Here is a 23,361-nt window from a genome sequence, read left to right as displayed (position 1 = left end):
GCAGCCAAATAAAAAAATAATTTTTAAAAAAGAACCGCTTGGTGGGGAGTGCACATATGTCAGCAGAGGAGGGAGGCCACAGATGCTTCCCTGTGAAGATGCAACAGCACCTGTTTCTGTCACAAGTGCGCACACACACACACACACACACACACTCTGCGGGATGGGGTTGCTCCCATGTCCCCTTGCCATACAGTACAGCAGGCAGCAAAGCACTGGGATCTGCAGGATGAGGGAAGGAATAAACCCAGCAGTCATTTCAAAGCAACAGAGGGCTGACCTGGCCATTTTAAGGGGCAGGAGGATACTGTTTTACATTTCAGTAATGAATATCTAGTTAGCTTTATTTTCAGGCTAATAAAACTAAATGGGGTATATTTATTTATAATTTAAGTGGCTTAAACAGACTCATCATCTAAAAGAATAACAGCTGAAGAGTAGCAACTCTCTACACCGTCACAAGTTTGTACCATATGGAATCAATAAAATAGGGGGTGGCTGGCTATTAGGAAGAAATTGTCCATCGAAGAGCCAGGCAGTGAAGCACCAATTCAGACAACCCAGTGACGGTGAAGGAGTCTGTCCCCACAGACCATAAAAGGTGGTTTCTGCTTACTGGCTAGCTGGGACAACATGCTGCACCCGCCTAGGTACAGGCTTCGGTAACACATGTTCTCACCCACGGGACCACCCCCCCCCCAGATCACCCTGTGGAAGTATCTAATGAGATTCCCCACCACCCCCCGCAAAGTGAGGAACCCGAAGCGGAGGCCTCCCTCCCCAGGCTCACCGCCCCCAACTCTCGCGGTGAAGGGTGGCACTGGGATCCCTGGGCTGTGCCCCTGTCTCCCACCTCCCCTCGCCCCCTCCACCTTTTGGGTAAAGAGCAGAGAAAGACCTTTCGTAGCTGCCATACCAGGAACTCGGCAGGGCCCGAGGACACTTCATGGCCCCTAGCTTCCCAGAGTCGCCAGACCTGTGTGCTGCTCCCAGCCATGCTGACCAGCCCTGAAACTGGCGCTGTGAAAAGGTCCCGTAAAAAGGAACAAAAGGAACGTTGCATAACCAGAGCCAGATTCACAAGGAAGCACAGGGCCTGGTGGCAGTGCATAAATGTCATCACCCAGCTGGGGACTGGGGCGGGGGTGCCCTTAAGGAGACCAACTGAAACAGCTCTGCACGTTCTGTTTGTTTCTCCAGGAAAACAGAGTTAAAAATACATTTTAAAACTTTTTGAGGGACTTGCGTGGTGGTCCAGTGGTTAAGACGCCATGCTTCCACTGCAGGGGGCGCATGTTTGATCACTGGTTGGGGAACTAAGATCCTGCAAGCCACATGGCGTAACCACAAAAATAAAAAAAAATAAATTAAAATCTTTTAAAAGGCAACAACTAGCCACATCCAGTTCAAACGCGAAGGCCTTCATGTGTTCACTCATTCATTCACCTACTCACCGCCTGGCTGGTAGGATGCGGGGTGAAGTGTACCTGCTTTGGAACCTTAATGCCTGGGTGAGACCCCTGCTGTCTGACCTTTGGAAATTACTTCTCCGTGACTCCATTTTCTCATCTGGAAAGTGGTGGGGGGTGGGTATTGGGAGGATTAAATAAGGAAACGTGCAGAGCTAAGAGTGGCATCTAGCAGATAATAAAAGCTAAATAAATCTCAGCTTTGCGTTCAATCCTTGTGTTTGGGTGTCAGGGAGGGATTGGCCTATGGAAGTGAAACTTCCCCACAAGCCCACACTAAATGCAGTAACCTGCCAAGACCACAGCTCCACTCAAAGAAATAAGACTTGGGCAAAGAAACTTTCCCAATGTCAGACAGCCAGCAAGACATTGTTCCCTTCCAGAACAAGAAGACCAGAAACAGATTCATTATCAGGATTGCCCACCTTGAGAATTCTTTTCTCTTTTTTTTTTGAGAATTTTTTTCTTAACACTCCTACAAGTGAGCAACAATTACCATGAATTACTAGAAAAATACACACCCGTCTGAAGTTAGGAAAATAAAAGTGTGTGAAAGTCGCTCAGTCATATCTGATTCTTTGCGATCCCATGGACTATACAGTTCACGGAGTTCTCCAGGCCAGAATATTGAAGTGGGCAAGCCTTTCCTTTCTCCAGGGGATCTTCCCAACCCAGGGATTGAAACAGGGTCTCCTGCATTGCAGGCAGATTCTTTACCAACTGAGCTAAGCCCCCAAGCTCAACTACGAGAAGCAAGGTTTTGTTCATGCTAAGATTTGTTGTTGTTCAGTCACTAAGTCATGTTCTGAAACTATGTCTATGCTTATTTGTCACCAAATACTCAGATTTCTGAGATGCGTAGGCTGGTCTGAACCATGTGGAACTTGGAGGCTGATGAAGGGAGGGAGAGAGGCCCGGGACAGGCAGCAGAAACCGTGCTTTCACAATCAAGCCTGATGTCCCAGAGGGGCTGGTGGGCAGAGGTCTGCAGGGCAGGCAGCAGCCACCCCCAGGAAGCAGAGCGTGGGAGCCAGGGTCAGGGCTCAACGCTCCATGTAACTTTCACAGTCCCATTAAAGCGGAGTGAGGACAGGAGCAAACAGAGGAGAGGCGCCAGGGACAGACTCAGTGCCAAGTACAAGTGGAGGCCCTGCAGATGCCTCTGGGGAGGAACTCACTGCACTGGGGAGGACAGCCAGCTTCTCCTTCCAGAAGCACTTCCCTCCGCCCATCTTGCTCCCTCCCTGCCCCTGGCCTGATGTGGCCCACGAGTCGTTCAGCAGGAGCAGGGAGGCTGGGAGCACAGGAGCCAGGGGGGCCGGTCCCACAGTGGAGCCAAGGGCTCGGTGGCAGCACATACACGGGCTCCGGCTGAGGGCCTCCTGCCAGGACCCTGCAAACCAGAGAGGGGTAAGGAAGCACCGCACAGAGCAGGGGTTGCGTCCTGCTGGCACCAACAAGTCCCCACTCCGTGGGGATCAGAAAGGGCAGAGCCAGAGCTGCTCCACCCCCCCACCCCTGTCCTCCTAAATTCCCCCAGGAAACCTACTGGGATTCTTGGGAAGGCAGGTGTCCCAGAACCTAACAGGTGTCTGCCCACCCACCCACCTGCCTGCCTTCCATCCTTTTGAATTAGCACAAAACCAAGAAACAAACACAAAATCAAAGTCAGAGAGCATGGCGGGACCAGAAAGAAGCAGGCACCTGATACCTCCATCGGCTCCTGAAACGTCATGTTCCTTGGGTGCCAAGTTTCCAGGAGGCCAAAAGGATAAGGGAGGTAGTGGCTGGACACACGTCAGGTTGTGGGGACACTGCGGCTTTACAGGTGACCCAGCCTGTCTGAGGCTGCATTCAACTCACTCCCTTGACACCCAAAGTCACAAGAGGAAGGGCCACGAGCCGCCCAGAACCAGAGCCCCATCCCCTATCCTCCACTGTCAGAACCTCCCCTCCAGCTGTCTACACTAGAGGCTGTCCAGTAGATTTCATTTTATGAAATAGTCTGGTACGTCCCTTAAATTAAGAGGAAGATTCGCAATGGGACCATTTTATAATTACATCTAAACAGGCAGTCTTTTTTTTTTTTTAATCAATTATTTCATAACAAGAACCTTTCATTTCTTCTCACAGAATAGCACAGGGAGGGGTATGGGCGGCCCTCACAGCCCTGTCCCTGGCAGGATGGCCTCCAGAAGAAATCACCTGGGGTCTCCTTCCAGGCCAGACACAATGGAGACCCCGAGCTGGGGAGCTGGAGTGTCTGTCTTAGGTCGGCTCAGTCCTCACAGGACAGCAGGGGGTTCCTGAGAGGGACCACGGGGGTGCGGGGTAATCGAGCTACTGTCAGCAGAATATTGAACTCTTCTAAGCTCCAAAATCACTGCAGATGGTGACTGCAGCCATGAAATTAAAAGACACTTACTCCTTGGAAGAAAAGCTATGACCAACCTAGACACCTTATTAAAAAGCAGAGACATTACTTTGTCAACAAAGGTCCGTCTAGTCAAAGCTATGGTTTTTCCAGTAGTCATGTATGGATGTGAGAGTTGGACTATAAAGAAAGCTGAGCACCAAAGAATTGATGCTTTTGAACTGTGGTGTTAGAGAAGACTCTTGAGTGTCCCTTGGACAGCAAGGAGATCCAACCAGTCCATCCTACAGGAAATCAGCTGTGAATATTCACTGGAAGGACTGATGCTGAAACTGAAACTCTAATACTTTGGCCACCTGATGCAAAGAACTGACTCATTTGAAAAGACCTTGATTCTGGGAAAGATTGAAAGTGGAAGGAGAAGGGGACGACAGAGGATGAGATGGTTGGATGGCATCACCAACTCAATGGACATGAGTTTGGGTCAACTCCGGGAGTTGGTGATGGACAGAGAGGCCTCGTGTGCAGCAGTCCATGGGGTCACAAAGAGTCAAATACAACTGAGAGACTGGACTGAACTGAAGCACCAGATCTCACCTCTGTGCAATGGGTCAAGGGTGGCAGCCTCTAGGCTTCCCGAGGATTGGAAAAGTCAAGAGGCACCTGTCCCCATGGCTCCTGGTGATATCAGCTCAAAGCCAGACTCTTCACCATCTGAGGGCCCTAATGGAGAGAAGGTCCAAGTCCAACTCCTGTATATCACAAGAGAGGAACATGATGGGAAGGGGCAGTGAGTTCTGGTGGGGAAGTAGACAGGGTCAGTGCCCCAAGGACAAGCTGTTTACTCCTTACTCCATGGTGATGGAGAACACCCCGAGCCTGGGGAATCAGGTCTCAAAGACACCATCAAACTCCCAACAGGAGCGTTCTCAGCCCCAGCCAGGGATATGAACAATGCAGGAAGGAGCAGCCCAGGAGTGACTAGCAGCCCCGGAAGAGACCAGATGTGTCTCTAGAAGGTGAGGACCTGTGTTATTAGCCCTGGGGTAGGGTCACTCAGCCTGGGCAGGTGAGAGCTCTCTGCAGAGACAGGGTTTCAGCAGCAGAGATGTGGGTCTACTCTGGGGTGTCCAGCGGGGCAGCGTCCTGTACGGCAGGCCCACTGGCCCAGTGCCCAGACCACTCAGCCCTCCACCATGGCCTCGCCTCCTGCCCACTTCTCAGGTTTGTACATGAACTGTTCACCACAGGTTCAGGGGGAGGCAGCTGCAAGTGAGTTAGGGATGACTGAGGACTCTGCAGCCTGGTGGGTGGGCAAGAGTGCTGGGCTGCCTTACTGAGATCCCACAACCTGCCCACCACCTTCTTTCTGATGGGCAAGTCAGGGGAAAAGGTCTGAGGACCCCTAATCAATAACTGATCAACTATAGTTCATTCAAGGCTGTCATGTTCTTAAAAAGTCCCCATGACACTGGCCAGGCTTCTGGTCCCTCAAAGAACCAGTTAGCACTTCAGGACTATAGCTGGGTGCCATTGTAAACAGAAATCACGAACAAAAAGCAAGAAAATTCCCAAAATGTGGCACTAAATATAAATACACCTTGAGAAGGATCCTTGTTTACTCCGTCTGAGGGCTAAAACAAGAGGCACCTTGTACAACACAGCTGGTAAGTGCCTGCATGCAGCTCAAATTTTCTGCCCTTCTGCACATGTCCCTGGATGGCCACAAAATCACAGTGAGGGTTGATTTGGGGATTACAAATAAGTTTTCATAAATAGGCAAGTTTGCAAATAGAAGATCCACAAATAATGAGGAGTGACTGTAACTGAACCTGTTATTTGTAGATGATTCAGTCTTTGATTCACCTAAGAAATACCTGGAAAACTTCCCAATTCTAATGTCCCCACATAATAAATTTGTCCCAATAATATCATGAAAAGAATCCTAATCACACTTTAACCCAGTCACGTTTGTAACTTTATGGGATGTCATTTCTTTATCCCGAGGATGCTTTACGCTCCTTAGGAAGCTAAGCCCCGGAGTTCTCTTGCCTCCTTGGATGGCAGGCTGAGCGGTGAACGCCACCACTCTTCCTTCTAAAGACACATCACTGTCTCTGCCAGAGCTCTGCCCTCACCTGAGGATTTAGGACCCCATATGCTGAGCTGCTTGGAGCATTTTTTAGACAGAGATTCTGAAGAAGCTGGCTCTGTGTTCTAGAACACAGACAAAAGGACCACAATGTTGTCTACACAACGCTGGGGGAGGAGAAGGGCTTCAGGAGGTGAGAGACTGTTCCCAGGAGGAAGGGATCTCAGTAAGGCAGCCCAGCACTCTTGCCCACCCGCCAGGCTGCAGAGTCCTCAGTCATCCCCACGTTCAGCTCCCACAACCTGCCAGCCTTGCTCCAGAGTGGGCCCTCCCCTGGAAGACATCTCCTTCTAGAGCAGGTGCCCAAATTTCAGCTGGCAGCACAACCACCCAGGAGGCTTAAGAAAAGAGATCTGGGGACAGGGTTGGGGTCAGAGAATGTGTGCTTCTGAGTTCCCAGATTTATGCTGCTGCTGCTGCTGCTGCTGCTGGGCTGAGATCACACTTTGAGAACCACTGACTAAACTACCTGTGCATTGCTTGGTTTGTACTAAAACCTTGTTACCGTATACTAAGATGATTTTATTAAAGCGTCTCTCACTGTCACTTTCACTCACTGTGAAACCCCAATCTCCCAATCACTTTTGGAATGACCACTGCAGCAATGCTGTCAGCTTTTACTTGAATATTCCCAAGGACAGGGAGCTGAATTCCTCATAAACTCCCAAGTCCATTTTAACTCTTAATTTTCCAAAGTCGTTTGTTACATTGAGTTTAACTCATTCAACATCAACCCCTTGGAAAGGAAGCTGTATAAATTTCTCAAAGAGTAAGAATGCCCTTGGCTAGTTTGACACTCACTTTTATGTAGAATGTTTTTAAAAAGCTTTATGAAGCAAACATTGCCATTTTAGAAAACAATATATCAATCCCCTCTGTGTCCTGTGCAGATGAACACGGCAGGATTTCAGTGAAGCATTTCATCAAGCAGACACAGTGTCCTTCCAGAGGCCAGCCGGTCATGAGGCCACACTGGCCACTGGTGGGCCAGCGTTGAGCCCTCACATATGGGAAATGACTGCTGGGTGGGGAGCTGGCAGTGTATCTCAGACATGGTGGGTGACACGTATGATGAGCAACAGTTACTGGCCACTGGGCCTCAGTCGCCTGCTCACCTTGAGCTCTGTGCCTACACTACCCGCATCCTGCATAATAACCCTGGGAGCAGGAGACAAGGGTGAGGAGCTTCAGATGCCCCAGCTTCCAATACCCCCAGATGAACTGCATCCACACACCCACCCCCACAGCCCCTCAGTGAACCACTGCAAAGCCGACCCCAGACATTATACCACTTCATCTACTAAGTATTTCGGTATCTTTAGAATAGAGACTTAAAAAACAACAACAGCAACAAAATACCAGTATCATTAGCAATCATTCCTTACTATAAACCAAATACATCATCATCATATTTGTACACAAACATGTAATCAATGTTCCAACGTCCCTGTCTTACAAGTATTGTTTTGGTTTTGTTTTTTCACATTCTGACACTTTGACTGGATCCACAGCAAGTCTTATCATGTTTATTTAACCTGTCTCTTCAGTTCCTTTACAACACAAGTTCCTCCTCCTCCTCCTCTTCCTGCAGCATATTTGAAAACCACTGGGGTTTCTCTTTACCCAGTAGAATTTCCCCCTTCTGGATTTTGCTGACCTCTCTGAAATTATTTTTCAGATCGCTCTGGCCCTGTATTTCCTGTATGTTGTGGGTGAGTCTGGCTTAATTTGATTCTAGTTTGATTTCTGGTAGGGGCAAATATGTAATCAATGTTCCAACATCCTTCACATGAGGCCCACATGACCCCGCCAGCTTCCCTTTGTGACCAAGGCAGTTACAGAAGGTCACGTCCTGAAGCCAGCTGCTTCGCCCTTATTAGCAGTCTGAAACATGGCTATTCTATCACTTTCTCAACATTTGTCAGCCGGAATTCCTCACCAAATATGACTTTCTCCCTCCATCTATATTTAACTCTGAGGTATAGATCAAACGTGAAAAGAAGGTTAAAGGCTTGATTGCTTTTCTTTACCAAATTTCACGAGTTGGGTCCTTAGCACCCCAGCAAAAGTCTCAAAGTCACAAAGCTGAAAGCTGTGACAGCTCCAATCTAGGCAACACTCAGAGGTCCCAGTCCTGGGCTCCACACCTGCTCTCCAGCCAGTTCTGGAGACAGGCCCCTGGATCCCCACACTCCCTGGCTCCCAGGAGAGGGCCAGGTGGAGGGCCCGAGGCCATGTACAATTTGGGAGAGAATCGGACTCCCCAACCTGGGATCCCAAACTGACAGCTAGAGTCACTCCACCCCTCGGCCACTGCTCCCCAGCAGAGACTTCCATATGGGGGAGTTAGCTGTTGCGCTTTTTTAAAGGAATACTCTCTTTACAGGTAAAAATACAGGCAGGTAATTCAAGTGCTATGGTAATATGACGCTTCTCCTCCATCCCAGTTCAAGGCATTGAAAAAATAAGCAGTCAGTTTTCCCTTTCAGTAGTCACTGCTATTTCCACCACCAATCACACAAAACCACTGTCTTCAGGCGTCCCTCCCACACTTAAAAACCTGTGACTGCTATGGACTCAGGGCCATAAAAGAAAATAAATAACACTCAACCTGAGTTTTCTCATCCACTGCAGACTTCCAGCCTTTGGACCTGGGGACACCCCTGTCATTCCTTGGAAACATTTCCAAAGGCCCGTCCCTGGGCGAGGAGCTGTCACTCTGGAAGCTGTTGGCCCTGGCGACCTGACCGCCATCACCCCAGAGCACAGGGCATGGGGACCCAGGACGAGGGTGGACAGGGACACCGAGCTGCATGTGCCATACCTGGGTGGACGTGCAGAGGACACTGACATCTGACAGGCAGACAGGAACGGACACAGGGAAGCAATTGCTGGTGTGACTGCGGGCGGCTGGTGTGGGTTTTAATCATTAGCTGGGCCCCATGCTGCCATGAGTTAATGTTTTTCCTGCAGCCTTCTCCTCACATCCGCAGGCAGGCCTGGCAACAGCAGGGAGCTACCAGCTCTCAAACCCCAGCTCCAAAAGGGGTGGCTTTCCCTTAATTTGTGGAGGGTTGTCCCTCTTTCTCAAAGGTCCCTGAACTGAGACTTGAGAAAAGCCTCCTCGTGGCTGACCTGGAGTTCCCACTAAAGAACTGCAAACACCATCAGGGCCTCTTCACCAGGCCACCTTCCCAGAAATCCTGGCAATTCTACCCCCAAAGGTGGAAAAAAGCCAAAACCTGGGTGTTATTTCAGGTGTGGAAGGGAATGGTGAAATCAAAGTTAGAGTAGACCAAAGTCTGGCCTGGGGTTAGAAAAGGTTGGAGGCAGGTGCCTCTTCCCTGAAGATCTACTGGAACCCACGCCCAGGTGCAGGGATAGCTCAGGGCAGCATTTAGGGGAGATGCTGAGGGCAGCTGCAGGCAGAGGCTGGGCAAAGGTCAGGGACGTTTCCGTAACGGGAACTGGCTGGCCCTGATCAGTCTGGCTTGGGTCCTGCCGATTCCCGAAAGGAATGGAAGAGGTCTTCCCATCCCAGTGTGGACTCACACTGACTTCATGCCAGTCCAGCTCCCCAGCCTTCAAAAAGGACTCTGAAGTGAGAAAAAAAATATAACAAACAAGCAACTGAGAAATGAAGTAACAAAGTCATCAACCCAGTCCAGGAGCCTGGCCTGCTCTGAGCTGCCCTGGAGGGGCTAGTGGACATCTGGGTCCCCAGGGCACACGAATCTCAAGAACAGGGAGCTCCCAGACTGCATCTCAACTCCAGCATTTTCTCATTGCTCCCCCAAGCTGTAAATCCCTGGGCTCTCCTGTCCATCCATACTTCTTGAGAATACGCAGAAGCAGCCAGTGTGTACACCCCCTGGGATGCAGCAACTGGGGAAATAGGGCCTGGGGCTCCCCAGAGCAAACACAGACCCGCAGCAGCACCGCAGGGCTAGAGCACCCTGGCTTTCCAGTGGAGATACTGCCACAAGCTCTGGCCTCACCCCTGTCCCCCGTTTCTAGTTACGTGACCTTGGGCATGTCCCAGCCCCCCTGAGTCTAGGTGTTCTCGCAATGCTTCTCTCATCCTAACTGGGCCTTTCAGTCTCCATATACCCCTTCAAGGGTCTTCCACGGGGCTCCTCGTATGACTCATTCCTGTACAGACAGGCTACCTGGTGCAGAGCAATCAGATGACTTAGTTTCAAGGTTGAACTCTGGGAATACAGCATCATGTATAGTTTATTTGAGTCTCATCTGGCTTTTCACCAAAAACATAGATATTAAGTTTGGTTCCGCTGACCAAGTGGAAGACTTGGTCTTTGATCTGACATGATTCTTGAGACTTTTCTCTATTTCTAAGATCAGAGGGATTAAAGAACAAGGAAGTTTGCAAGTGTATTTTGGCCTGAAACAAATTAATCTCATCGCGGTGGTGGTTTAGTTGCTAAGCTGTATGTGACTCTTGCAATCCCATGGACTGTAGCCCACCAGGCTCTTCTGTCCATGGGGTTTTCCAGGCAAGAACACTGGAGTGGTTCGCCATTTCCTTCTCCAGGGTATCTTCCCAACCCGGGTCTCCTGCACTGCAGGCAGATTCTTTACTCACTGAGCTACCGATTCTGGTCAAATATGTTCTAATGAGACAGACAGCCTCTGAAGGGGCAGCTGTGCATCCCTACATGTGTGTAGGCACATGTGTACACGTGTTTTTGACTTTCAGAAAATAGCATATATCACTCAGCTAAGACCCTGCTGTGGTGTGCAGACCCATGTCTGTGCTTCTGAAGTTCACTACACAAATAGAAACAACCTATGAGCAGGAATAAGCAGCATCAAATCAAATACCTGCACTTATAGATAAGGACAAGAAATTCCTACAGAGAGCCTGCTATGGATGGGAGCCAGCAGGAGGGACAAGGTTCCATGAGCTTCGGTAATACTTCTTCACAAATCAGTACCAACAGAAAGCCTGTAATCTGCGTTGTCACCTAATTTTGCAGTAAAATAAAGGGAATATCATCAGAGTATACTTTTTTTCTCTTATCTCAAACTCCTAATTATCCTTACTGATATAATTCAGTACTTTTGAGAGAACCTGTCTGAGGTCACTCGTGGGCACTGCGGCAATGACAGCACATGCTCATGGGCACGTGTCCGCAACAGTCCAGGAGACCCCCCGTCAGCGCCATTTCATGACCACTTCCTCTGACTTTGTGAGTTTAAGCCAACTTTATTGAACAAGGGGCTCCCCAGGGGCTCAGATGGTAAAGAATCAGCCTGCCAGTGCAGGAGATCTGGGAGACACAGGTTCGATCCCTGGGACAGGAAGGTCCCCTGGAGGAGGAAACGGCAACCCACTCCAGTATTCTCGCCTGGAGAATCCCACAGACAGAGGAGCCTGGTGGGCTACGGTCCAGAGGGCCGCACAGAGTCGGACACGACTGAGGGACTAAGCATGCACGCACACACACACAAATACAAAGGTGTAGCTGTCACAGGCAGGTTGGAAACTATAGCCTGAGACAGTGTAATGTGACTCCTAATGTCACCTTTGGCAGAAACTACCCATTGTCTTCACTTTAATTAAACAAGGAGAAATAAAGCCGCCTGAGTTCAGTAAACAGCTGGCTCAAATTTCAGAAGCTATTCTTATACAGCCTCTCCTCCAGTTGGAGAAACCACAGTGGCCAAGCAAAACAATGGGCTGCGTGCACGCCAGCCGCCAGGTGAAGGCCTGCACCTGCGCCCTCCGCTGGGCCTGACACTGCCCTGACCGCCGCCCGCACGTGGCCCCGGGAGGCGGGGGCATGGCCTCTTTCAAGGACGGCAGCTGCTCTGAAGAGAATGAACTCAGACACCAAGCAGTGAAGGGCTTCCGCAGGACTGGCTTCTCCGGGGCCTCTCCAGCCTGGACAGAGGCCCATGTGTGCTTCCCGTGGGTGGGGCTGTGTGGGTGGTTCACACACATGGACTCCCAGGGTCCCTGCGAAAGCTACACCTGCACCCAGGAATGAGTTTCCGTTGGTGCACTGATACGAAGACACCCCCTCGGGCAGCACTGGAAGGGCAAAGATAACATGGAAAAACAAACACCACTGCCTCGCACGTCAGTAAAAAGCTGTCAGGCCAAGTTCAGAGCTTCATGAGGCCTGTGTCACGAAAAGATCCTGTAATCAATCCGCCTGCCACCATCTGGAGGCTTTCACGCCACCTGCATCCTGACCACAGGCTCTTTTCCACGGGCTTCCTGAGTTCCTCTAAGTCTCTAAATGAGAGATGACAAGAATCAAGGTCTCAGAAGAGCCTGTCAAGGGGCCTTCATCCTCCCGCAGCAGAGGGAACACTCGATGAAACCGATCAAACTGGTTCTCCCCGGTAGACGGCAAGAGAACAAGGATCCAAAGCAAAACACAGACAGCAAAGGCGGCGGGAACTGAGACCTTTATCGCCCTCCTGACTTCACTGAACAACAAATACGGATTTCCCCCACTCACCGCGTACTTTCCTTATACCAGAGCTGGTGCTAAGAATTGTCATACATTACTTCATCCCACCATCCTTACAATGACCCTCGAGGAAGGTGGTAGCATCCCCACTCTACAGAAGAGGAAAGCAGATCCCAGAAGTAAGAGGGCTCAGTTCAAGGTCACGCAGCTCTCTACTGTCACAGCCTTCGGAGGGGACCCTGAGCTGACTCCAGCCCGCGCTTGGAATCACTGCTATACTCTGTGCTGGATGTGCCCGTGAGCGTGCATGTAGGAAACAGCTAGAGCATACAAGTGACTCCATTTTGAAGAGCCTGGCTACCTCACCCATCACTAATGATCATGGACACCTAGAGAAACAGTGACACATCCACTGTACAACCCAGCAGAACACAGGCCACGGAGTCCACAATGTGACCCAAACAGACAGAGAAGCAGTCGCTATCCTTTTCCATTCCTAAACGCCGTGCCCACGGCCACAGCCACAGGAGTGCCTAAGGATCTGATAAGATGCACTTCAAAGCTCGTATCTGATATTCCTCTAAAACAGTAATTCATCTAGATCTGGGACGAGGGGGGAGCATTTCTGGGCAACTGTGGTTCAGCACCTGTCCCATACACACAGTCAACACCCTGTACAATTTTCCACATGGCACTTTCTCCACTGATTTGCCTTTTCCCCTCCTTGCTGATAAGGCACGTGCCGATAACGTGGTTTCCTTTTTACACTGACTTCCAAGAAACTTGGAGCCTGTCTGCATGGTTTCATCAGCTAAGTTAACATTTACAAAAGGAGGTTTGCCTCCCAGATCTTTTTCTCAGCCCCACTGCCTGCCATTTTTAGCCAAACTTCAGACCCACCTTTTAAACCATCACAATAAACTAAAGATCTACAACCAGGAAAAAAAAAAAAAAAAGCTAGAAAAATGAGCATCAACACAAACAGCCAAGGGTTCAAAGTGCGGCAAACACATGAAGGATCCCTGAATCCCTTGTCCCAAACACCCCAGGTAGTCACAAAGGTGCCTTGTCCAGCAAAGACTCTCACACATCATAACTTCATCAAGTGCAGGGGCCCCTGCAGCAGTCATGGGAGGTTGTCACATCTTGCTGGTATGGCCCATCACCGACCTCTCCTCTCTAGTGAGGATAGTGAATTATGCCCAAGTGTGTTCAAGGAAACATGCCCCAGGCTGCTGTGGCCCCAGGAACGCAGGCAGACCTGGTGGCTCAGAGTTAAAGAGAGCTGAGATGCAGCTATTCCTCCACTGCCCAGAAGGACTCCCTGCTCTCAGGTGACATCTGCATAGCAGGTGACCACCAGGTGAAGGGTCCCAGGCACAAAAGTGGTCAGAGGGCCGGGCACAGATGGGTGGGAAGAGGCATTCACACCCTAGAGCTGACCACCATCACAGCTTCAAGTGAATAAAGACACAGCTCCCTCTTCCAAACCTAAAAGGCTGATGAGTCCCCACGACCACTGACAACCCAAGAGGATGAAGCTGGAGGGATAAGGGGACCCTGTATAAGTTCAAGCAGCACTGAGACGAGAGGTGGGGTTGCCGGGCCATTGGGCACCTGAGATCCACATCTCCTCTGACCATTTTCCCACAGGTGCTAAATTACCACTAATTTCCCCTTGAGCTCCACTGACAGAATATGAGTTTTTCCCTGTGCAGTGATCCTTGATTTTAAAATGCGGTATATCCTTGATTTTAAACTCTGACTGTTTATGCCTATGAACCTGTCTCACCTCTCACTGTCAGTGCCAGCAAAAGAAGCCAAGATCAGAGGCGAAGGCCTGTCAACGTCTGTGGCTTTGGAAAGCTACTTAACTTTTCTCAGCTTCTTCGTGTCTCGGGTGGGTGAGCCAAGGTGACCTCTGGGCAAACATGTCTAAGACAGAGCAGGTACTCAATCACTATAACAAAGGGAGAAATAGAACCAGGATCTCAGTGGCCTGGTGAGGACCCACACAGCCCTCTGGTTCCCTAGGTGACATGGGGACGGTTGCTATAATCTGGAGGTCCACCCTTGCCAATCCAAAATGCCAAGTCATGGTGCTAGAGAAGGTTCTTGACTGATGCAGGGCCAGGAGAGAAAAAGTTGCTTTTGTGCTTTCTGCCCTGAGAAGTGACACCATGTACCCGAAAGCCCTTCACTAAATCTCCACCAAAGCTGGTGCATTTACACCACCCTGCCCAGCACGGGCAGATGGAGCGGCACAGGCCAGGCTGGGCTGCCTACCTCTGTGCTACAATTTATTTCTCCAGCAGCCTGGGGGACACAGCACTTCCTGAGTTTTAGGAGAGAAAAATCACAAGCAGAACTCAGGGCTGAGCCCTTTGGAGGGTGTCTACTGTTGCTCCAGGGAAAAAACAGCTCTGGCTCTAGAAGCCACTGGGCTCTCAGCCAACAGAGGCCCCGGAAGCAGGAAGGTGGGCAAAACCCATAGCAGGACTTTGGAATCTGTATAAAGCAAAACCGGGATTGAGGGCATGGTGCCACGTCCAGACTGGAAAGCACAGAGAACACCTAATATCATCCTGGAGGAGGCGCCAGGGCACACCTGTTTCCTCTCCTCACAGGTGAGGCTTGGAAAGGCCCACATTTCCCCAGGGAGCCGCTTCCAATGTGCAATAAGAGAAGAGGGTTGTCGGCCTCCTGTTGTCCTGGAAGTGCACTGAGCCAGGTGTCCTACAAGCAGCTACTAAGTTATTAACAAAAGGCTGACCTCCCCCTGCCCCCACCCCTGCCTCACAACAAGGGGTGGGGGGGGCAGTAAGGAAGTGGGAGGCAGCAAAGAAAACACCCAGAGGCACAATAACATTCAAAGAACATTTCCATTTGGAAAGCAGACAAGGATAAAGATTTGCCAAAGTGAAAGTGTTATCACTGTTTACCTCCAATCTGATAGAAAGATGGTCAGAGCTTCCTGTTCCAAAGCCAACACATGGTGCACTCTGCAGACACCTGGGACACAAGTGCTCTGCCCACATCGTTATCACTAAGAAAATGCACAAGCAGCATCTCCGTGTTACAGCAGGGGAAACTCGGGCTCAGGGAAATGAATTCCTGAAGGAACTAACTGATCAGAAAGGTAGTTCTTACAAAGGAGTGCATGCTTCACCCATCTTTAGGCAAGTATTCAAAGGTGGTCCAGGGTCCCCAGAGAGCTCTGTGAACAAAAGCCATAGCTCAAACAGAGGGAGAGGATCCTGGCGGAAGACTCCACAAAGAGGGCACAGCAGGAAGAGTCTCAAGGAAATGCCAATGACTTACCTGTTCCAGGTGGACTTGCGCACAGTGGGGACTCACCACCTAAAGGGAGAAGAAACATGATAAGAGGTGGTGCTCTCAAGAAGAAACTTGGCATCACAATCAGGTGAGGCTCCCAAGCCTGAAAGCACCTCTGACCACATTCACAGTCACAGTTTCAGGATCTCAGGACAAGAAAGACCTAGAGTTTATGGAGTCCAGATTTTTGTTCATTTTCATAAAGTCCTAATCCTTTTCAGAGAATGTCATTAAAACCATGGACCTCTCTCCTCAAGAGAAATGCCCACTGCTCATAAATACAGGACCTTCATGTTTAATTTGGAAGGCCTAGGGGACTCCCAGGCCAGGAACTTCTGAGCTAGTGCAAAGCATTTCTCACCTGGGAGCACAGGGAGCAGGGCCAGGAGAGGGAGGGGAGGGGGGTCTGCCTGGGGGTCTTCCAGCTGCCCCAGCATCTCACAAACACACTCAGAGCCTGCATTCTCTATAAAACAGAATGCCTCTTCTAGAACTATTTCCACAAGTGGAACTAAAATCAGAGTCTAAATGTGGACATTTCACTCTAGGCTGGAGTTTACTACGTGAGACAGTGGGAAAGGAGTCCCTCTGACTCCACCCAGGCCCCTGCAGATGTGAACACATTAAGAAAGACACACAGACCAATGTGCTGAGGCCACAGCCGCAAAGAGGTCAGAAGAAACACAGTTACTGGCGCCCAGGACAACAGACCCAGTGGGATAAATACCCCAGCTCTCAAGTCTGTCTTGTGGGAGGTGGCATCTTCTGCTCCACGGCTTCCTGGCCATGGGACCTTGGGCTCCAACCACTCTGGGCTTTGGTTCCCTCATCAGAGAACTGGAGGCAGTAAGAGCTTGTGGTGCTCAGAACAGGAGCTGACACAGGGCAGCGTCTCTTCTCAGGAACACGGAGCCCTCCCTGAGCAGAAAGGGCTGTCAGCAAGTGAGGAAATCGGGTTTGCTTCCTGCAGTTCTGAACAGCCAGGATTCTAGCACCTGCAAGCCGGACTCAGCTCCTCCTGACTTTCTTCCCCCCAGACCCCTTGTGGCTCAATCCTCAAAGAGTTTTCTAAAAATGTGTAATGGGAGCAGAAATTCCAGGGATCTGACTAATTGTCCTTGTGGGCTGGAGTGGGCAGCAGTGCACCCTTGGTTCTTGCCATGGCAACTATTTATAGTTCTCTTGCTTATCTTACAAAGTTCCTCAAGGAACATGATACACAGTCATTCATTTGTCTGGGACACATCATTACTCCACCAGGGTTCTGACTCATGCTCTCGTCTGGGACAGGGGCCCTCTCTCCTGGCACCCCCTCTTCTTCCTCTCTACCTGGCAGCTCCCCTCTCCACAATACAGAATCACTGAGCTGAGGGTTGCTTCACTCCACAGTGAGAATTCCAGGGAAGCACGAACAATGTTTGGGAACACATGCACAGATGCTTACAGGATGGATGTGCTGGCGGTCAGACAAGGAGCCGTGTGGTCATGGAACACGGTGATTAATTTATCCTGTGTACAGTTCTCACTTGGTGCAGGCTCGTGCCCTGGTGCTTCACTAAATGCTTGGCACACTGGTGAGAACTGTGCAAGCAATCAGAGCTCCTACCTTTGACAAAGCACTACCCATATTTCATGCAGTGGAATACCAATTCAACTGATGAAATGAGCTGTCAAGCTATGAAAAGATATGCAAGAACCTTAAATGCTTATTTACTAAATGAAAGAAGCCAGTCTGAAAAGGCTGCGTACCATATGATTCCAACTTTGTGACGTTCTGGAAAAAGCAAACTATGGGGACAGTAAAAAGATCAGTGGATGCCAGGGACTAGGGGGCAGATGAGAAGGTGGAGCTTTAGGGCAGGAAAACGGTTCTTTGTGCTACTGTAGTGGTAAATATATATCATTATGTGGCATGCGTGCTAAGTTGCTTCAGTCGTGTCCGACTCTTTGCAACCCCATGGACTGTAGCCTGCCAGGATCCTCTGTCCATGGGATTCTCCAGGCAGGCAGACTGAAGTGGGTTGCCATGCCCTCCTCCAGGGGATCTTCCAAACCCAGGGATCCAACCCACATCTCTTATATCTTCTGCACTGGCAGGAAGGTTTTTTATCACTAGCACCACCTGGGAAGCCGCACATGTCATTATACATTTGTTCAAATCCTAGAATGTATAACACCATGTAAATTATAAACTATGGTTAACAGTGATAGTGTTAGTCGCTCAGTTGTGTCTGACTCTTGGTGACCCCATGAACTGTAGCCCGCCAGGCTTCTCTGTCCATGGAATTATCAAAGCAAGAATACTGGAGTGGGTTGCCATTCCCTTCTCCAAGAAATCTTTCTGACCCAGGGATCGAAGCCGGGTCTCCCACATTGCAGGCAGAGTCTTTACCATCTGAGCCACCAGGGAAGCCACCAGGGTTAATAGTCTATCAGTACTGTCTCATCAAATATAACAAGTGTACCACACTAATGCAAGGTATTAATCAAAGGGGAAATTAGGGAGAAAAGTAGGCACAGGTGAACTCACTTGTTTAATTTTTCTGTAAGTCTAATACTGGCCTGAAAAATAAAGTACAGCAATTATCTGGAAGATGTGTTTGTTAAGAGAACAAAAGCAAAAGCCCTGTGTAATATCAGAAGTTCGAGTTTTAAGAACAGCAATCCAGGACCATCCAGAAGTCAAGCATGTCCTGCAACTCCCACATCCCCTACAGCCACATGAAATGCAATGACACCCACCGCCTGGCCTGGCCCCAGCGTGTCTTCCAGAAAACGAAAGAGGGCTCCGTGCAGTGGGGCTCCCCAAATCCCACCTCCCGGGGCCATCACAGTAAGCCCCATTGAAGGCTGACATCACTTAGGAGCTATGCATTCAACACCCCCATCTTATTTATACTAAGTACCTTCTCTTGTCAGGCACTCACTGTCCTTCACAGAAAACAACAGTTAAAAAAGACAAGTCCTCAGGGAGGAGACACCAACTAACACAAACTGCATAAACTGTAGTCTTCATTAGAAAGTGAGCATGGGGCTCCCCATTTCAGGGGAGCAAGCACCTCAGTTCAGGGGAGTAAATGTCAAGCAACAGCGCTGTATTCAAGAGAAAAGAGCCTCTGGTCCAGGGAATCAATTACCAGCGCTACTGTCTGTTTTAACACACACTGCTGTGAAATGCAGACTGCACACGTCTGCAGAAGGACCTGGAGTTAGAATGAATTTGCAAACAAAAATGCACAAGAAGTACCAACTGAGAGAAAAGAGGATGGTCTGGGAGGAAGGCAACCTTTCCATACAGAGAAAGCTAATGTTTACATCAAGAACTACAAACACCTACTGTAGTAAAGACCTTCATCAAGAGAACACACTGACACAATATGGCTCAAATTAAATCCCAGGATGGGAACCACACGGAAATCTCATACATTTCCTTAGAATAAGAAAGAAGGAGGCAGCTGACCACAGTCTGGCAGAACCACGAAGCAATCAACGGGGAGGACACAGCATGTTCGCACATGGGCCGCCCTGCTCCACATCAGGGACACGAGCAGCCTACAGCCTGACCAGAGAGAGAAACCAGGGCTTCTCTGAGGGGCCACATCCAGCACTGGAGCCCCCATGGCTGCAGCCTCTGCCTGCCTCCCCCTCAGGATGAAGACACCAGGGAACCGTGCAGAGGGCGGCCGTCCTGGGTTCAGGTCGGGTCAGTGACGGTGGGACAGGCTCACCTGCTTTCTCCCCTCATCTCCTCTGATCACAGTCCTCACCATGCCGTCGGGGTCTTCTGCTATTTTCATTTGACAACAGGAAATGCCATGGTGCTCGTTCATTTGCAGGTGGCCTTGGCCATCCTCAGCAGGAAGGAGCCGGTGCTGCCTTAGCATTTGACCTCTGCAGGACCAGTTCCAGCTCACAGAAGGAGCTGAAAACTGAGCAGGCCCACAGCTCCCGGAGTGCATGGCCTCCACGTTCAGAGGGACTGGGCGGCGCCCCCCCTTGCTGAGCCCCTTGCCTGCTGTGTGAGGTGGCCTGAACCAGCGGCAGCAGACGAAAACAGGGTTGCGTCACCTCCAGCAGGGCCACCTCAGGGGGATGCCAGTGGCTCAGTCACAGCAGGGCCAGGGCACCTGCAGGTCTTCCTCCCCAGCCCTCACCGGCCCGCACAACCCCGGTAGCTGGTGAGCGTCCTGTCGGTGCCCAGAGCCCTGAGTCCCAAGGAGGCCGGGCCACACGGGCACAATCTTCTAGTTTGGTGGCCACGGGGGCCAAATTCCACATTCCTCTCCTAATAGAAACGTCTCCCCTTTCTCACCAGGAGGAGCCTGGGAGTGCAGTTGACACGTGATGTGGGAGGGACAGGCCAGGAGGCTGAGCCAGCGCCCACCAGTGACTAAGGAAGCCCTAGAGACCGGACTCTATGGCCTGTCGCTCTGCGCGGGGCGAGTCACTGTTACCAAGGGCAACCACAAACAAACAGGGCTGCACCCGGCACACCTCGCGACGTGGCGCCGGCTGCCTGCTGGTATCAGCACCCTGTCCCAGAGCCAGCGGGTGGGCAGGTGAGCAGGACAGAGGTGGGACGCGGGGCCCTTGCACCCAAAGTGACTGGGCAACAGGAAATGGGGGTGCAGGTGAGTATACGAGGGTGAGGGAGGGGAGAGAAGGGCTCTAAGAGTGTGCGGAGTGTGTGAGAGCGAGGGTGTAAAGAAGAGTGTGTGAGAACACATGGGTGTCTGTGAATGAGTGTGGAAGGACGAGAATGTGGGTGCGAGTTGTGTGTGTGTCCCTATGTGACTGTGTGTCTGAGTGTGTGAGTGTGCATGTGTGTACACACTACAAAAGCCCAGCCCAGCACTACCCTGAAGAACCATGGTCCTCAGTGGACGCCCCAGGGCCAAGCCCAGGTCTGTGGCAAGGCACTTTCTCCGGAGGCATGAGGCCGCCTCTGACAGCCCACAGGCACCTCTGCTCACGTCTGGAGATGAATCCTGGAGGGAGACCACACTTCAGGTCTCCATGTACCTCACAGAGATTTCCTTCTCACGTATTTTCTTCCTCAGGGGTACCACGAAACAATGAGTTCAGCTCTACTGTCATTGTTTCTTCTTAAATTTTACTTTGGACAAAGCTACAGGAGTGACGTTTTTCTCGCAAGCTTCTCCAAAAGCATCACTGACGCTCTGCACATCACTGTGTGCGTGGAGGAGACCTTAACCTCCAGCACCACTGAGAAGCCCAACTGTGCTGAGTCCCGCGAACAAGCGCCCCAGAAGCCCGCAACACACGTGCCCTAGAGCGTGTGGCACGTACCCTGTTTTCAGATGCCACCACCAAAGTCTCCAGCATGGTCTCTCCTCCTGCCATTTATTCCCACTTGTTTCCCAGATAATTCTGCCAGATGAATCCCTCCAGGTCGGCATCAAGCCAGCCTGAGTAGATCCAACCCGCGCCAGGATCTTGGAAATACAGATCGGTTCAACAGCAGCAGCCAACAATGATCAAAATGCATTCAGAAACTGCACACTTGTGCAGAGATTAGACCCATTCTCCATCACAGAAGTGCAACACGAGCAAACGGTGAACCGATTGGCTCGTGGGATTGAAGGCAGTCTGCTGAGCTGCACCAAGTACAAAGGCCTCGCTCTAGGCACACATTGCATCATTAAATAAAATTACTTTAGCACAGTTATTTGAATTCCAACCCAGGTTATGCAAAATCTGGAGTAAAGTTTACCTCTGTTTTATCTTTGCAAAGATAAAGACTCTGCAAAGGAAACTCACAATGAAATCAAGATTGAAGCAACTTCTTTTCCATGTCAGCCTATTAAGTCACAGGCCACCTTCTCTCCCTTGCACTCTAGACCAGGAGCTGGAGAAATGGACATGGATACACTGGCTGAGGGGACTTTACAGTAATGGTGGATATACCGCCCGAGGCGACTTTGCAGTTATGGTGGATACACTGGCCGAGGCGACTTTACAGTAACGGCGGATCACTGGCTGAGGGGACTTCACAATAATAGGGGGGCTGACACCTCCCTTGTCTCTGCACAGGGCAGCAGTCTGGTGGGAGGAGGAGCACAAGCTTCATTATCATCTTTACTTTGTGCGACTGCACACCTTCTACTTCTTTCATTTCACGTTACTGATCGGTAAAGTAGCAAGATGTTTTCTATGTCCATTACAGATGACTGAGAAAAGATAAAAGTCCAATTATCTCTATTTCCATTACTACCATTTATTATAACTAGGGGGTAGAATGATGAGAAGAGGAAAGCTGCCCTCCCCTGCAGCCCACAGTCCGAGAGGGAGCATGTCTGCTGTCTTAGTGGGCACGGGACGCCATAACTAATACCACAGCCTGAGTATACCACAACAGAAATGTGTCATCACAGTCCCAGAGATGGGGGGTCAGAGGCCGACGTGCCAGCAGGGCCGATTTCTCCTGAGCCCTCTCTCACTGGCGTGCAGAAGCTCCTCACCTTGTCTTCCCTCATGCGATTTCCTCTTGCAAGGACACCAGTTGTATAAGGACAGGGCCACCCATAGGATCCCATTATACCTTCACCACCTCTTTAAACCTAGACAGCATATTAAAAAGCAGAGGCAATTACTTTGCTGACCAACGTCCATCTAGTCAAAGCTATGGTTTTTCCAGCAGTCATGTACAGATGTTGAGAGTTGGACCATAAAGAAGGCAGAGCATTAAAGAATTGATGCTTTTGAACTGGGGTGCTGGAGAAGACTCTTGAGAGTCCCTTGGACTGCAAGGAGAGCAAACCAGTCCATCCTAAAGGAAATCAACCTTGAATATTCATTGGAAGGACTGATGCTGAAGCTGAAGCTCTAATACTTTGGCCACCTGATGTGAAGAGCTGACTCACTGGAAAAGACCCTAATGCTGGGGAAAACTGAGGGCATGAGAAGGGACAGAGGATGAGATGGTTGGATGGCATGATCAACTTAATGGACATGAGTTTGAGCAAACTCCGGGAGATAGTGAAGGACAGGGACGCATGGTGTACTCCAGTCTATGGGGTCACAAAGAGTCAGACAGGACTGAGGGACTGAAAGAAAACAACAAAACCTCTTAAAAGACCCTATTTCCAAGTCCATTCACATTCTAAAGTCCTGGGGGTTGAGGTAACTCCTATGCCTTTGGGTATGGGGCCACATTCAGTCCACTGCACCCACCATCAAAGGCCTGAGAGGGCCAGTGGGGAATGAAGGCCATTCTCACAATGTCATCCAGGCAGATTGGGGAAAGTGGCCTGTAAAAATGCTCCTCTGGGGGAGGGGAACTCCAGTGAGGGGTCCAACACAAACCTCCAAAGAATTACAGACTCCATGCAAAGGGATGGCTCCCAAAATGCCAATCTTCAAGGCTTTATTAACTTATTTGCCTCCTTCAAGCACTTTTCCTTAACTTTATCAAGCATGACCCTGGAATCCCTAATTAGGTTCACATTCCTCAGGAAACTGTTCTCCCACTGAGAGTTAAAGCTCAATTTAGCCTGTCTAATCCGCATGAGAACACACCGCCCTACAAATGCAATTAAGTCTTATTGGTCCCGCCTGTCCCCCACT

The 23,361-nt window shown here is 50.2% G+C and overlaps 1 protein-coding gene across 4 annotated transcripts in view; it reads right to left on the bottom strand.

Annotated features, from left to right (window-relative positions):
* TNS3 (tensin 3) overlaps positions 1-23,361 on the bottom strand; it is a 221,616-nt gene that overhangs the window by 129,025 nt on the left and 69,230 nt on the right. For 2 of the 4 annotated variants that reach the window (XM_040259791.1, XM_040259792.1), the window contains exon 4: positions 15,760-15,798. Coding sequence is in view for 2 of the 4 variants with exons in the window: in XM_040259789.1 (XP_040115723.1) it covers positions 15,760-15,798; positions 19,503-19,733 (270 nt within the window). In the remaining 2 variants the exon portion in view is untranslated. Of the gene's footprint in view, positions 1-916; positions 1,273-15,759; positions 15,799-19,502; positions 20,142-23,361 lie in introns of those variants that run through there. The other 2 variants (XM_040259789.1, XM_040259790.1) reach the window with 2 other exon arrangements.

Source organism: Oryx dammah, unplaced genomic scaffold (genome assembly GCF_014754425.2).
Source record: "Oryx dammah isolate SB20612 unplaced genomic scaffold, SCBI_Odam_1.1 HiC_scaffold_18, whole genome shotgun sequence".
In the NCBI taxonomy this organism is placed as follows: Eukaryota; Metazoa; Chordata; class Mammalia; order Artiodactyla; family Bovidae; genus Oryx; species Oryx dammah.
The sequence above is the reverse complement of the archived record's forward strand: the minus strand, read 5'-3'. Positions and strand labels throughout refer to the sequence as shown.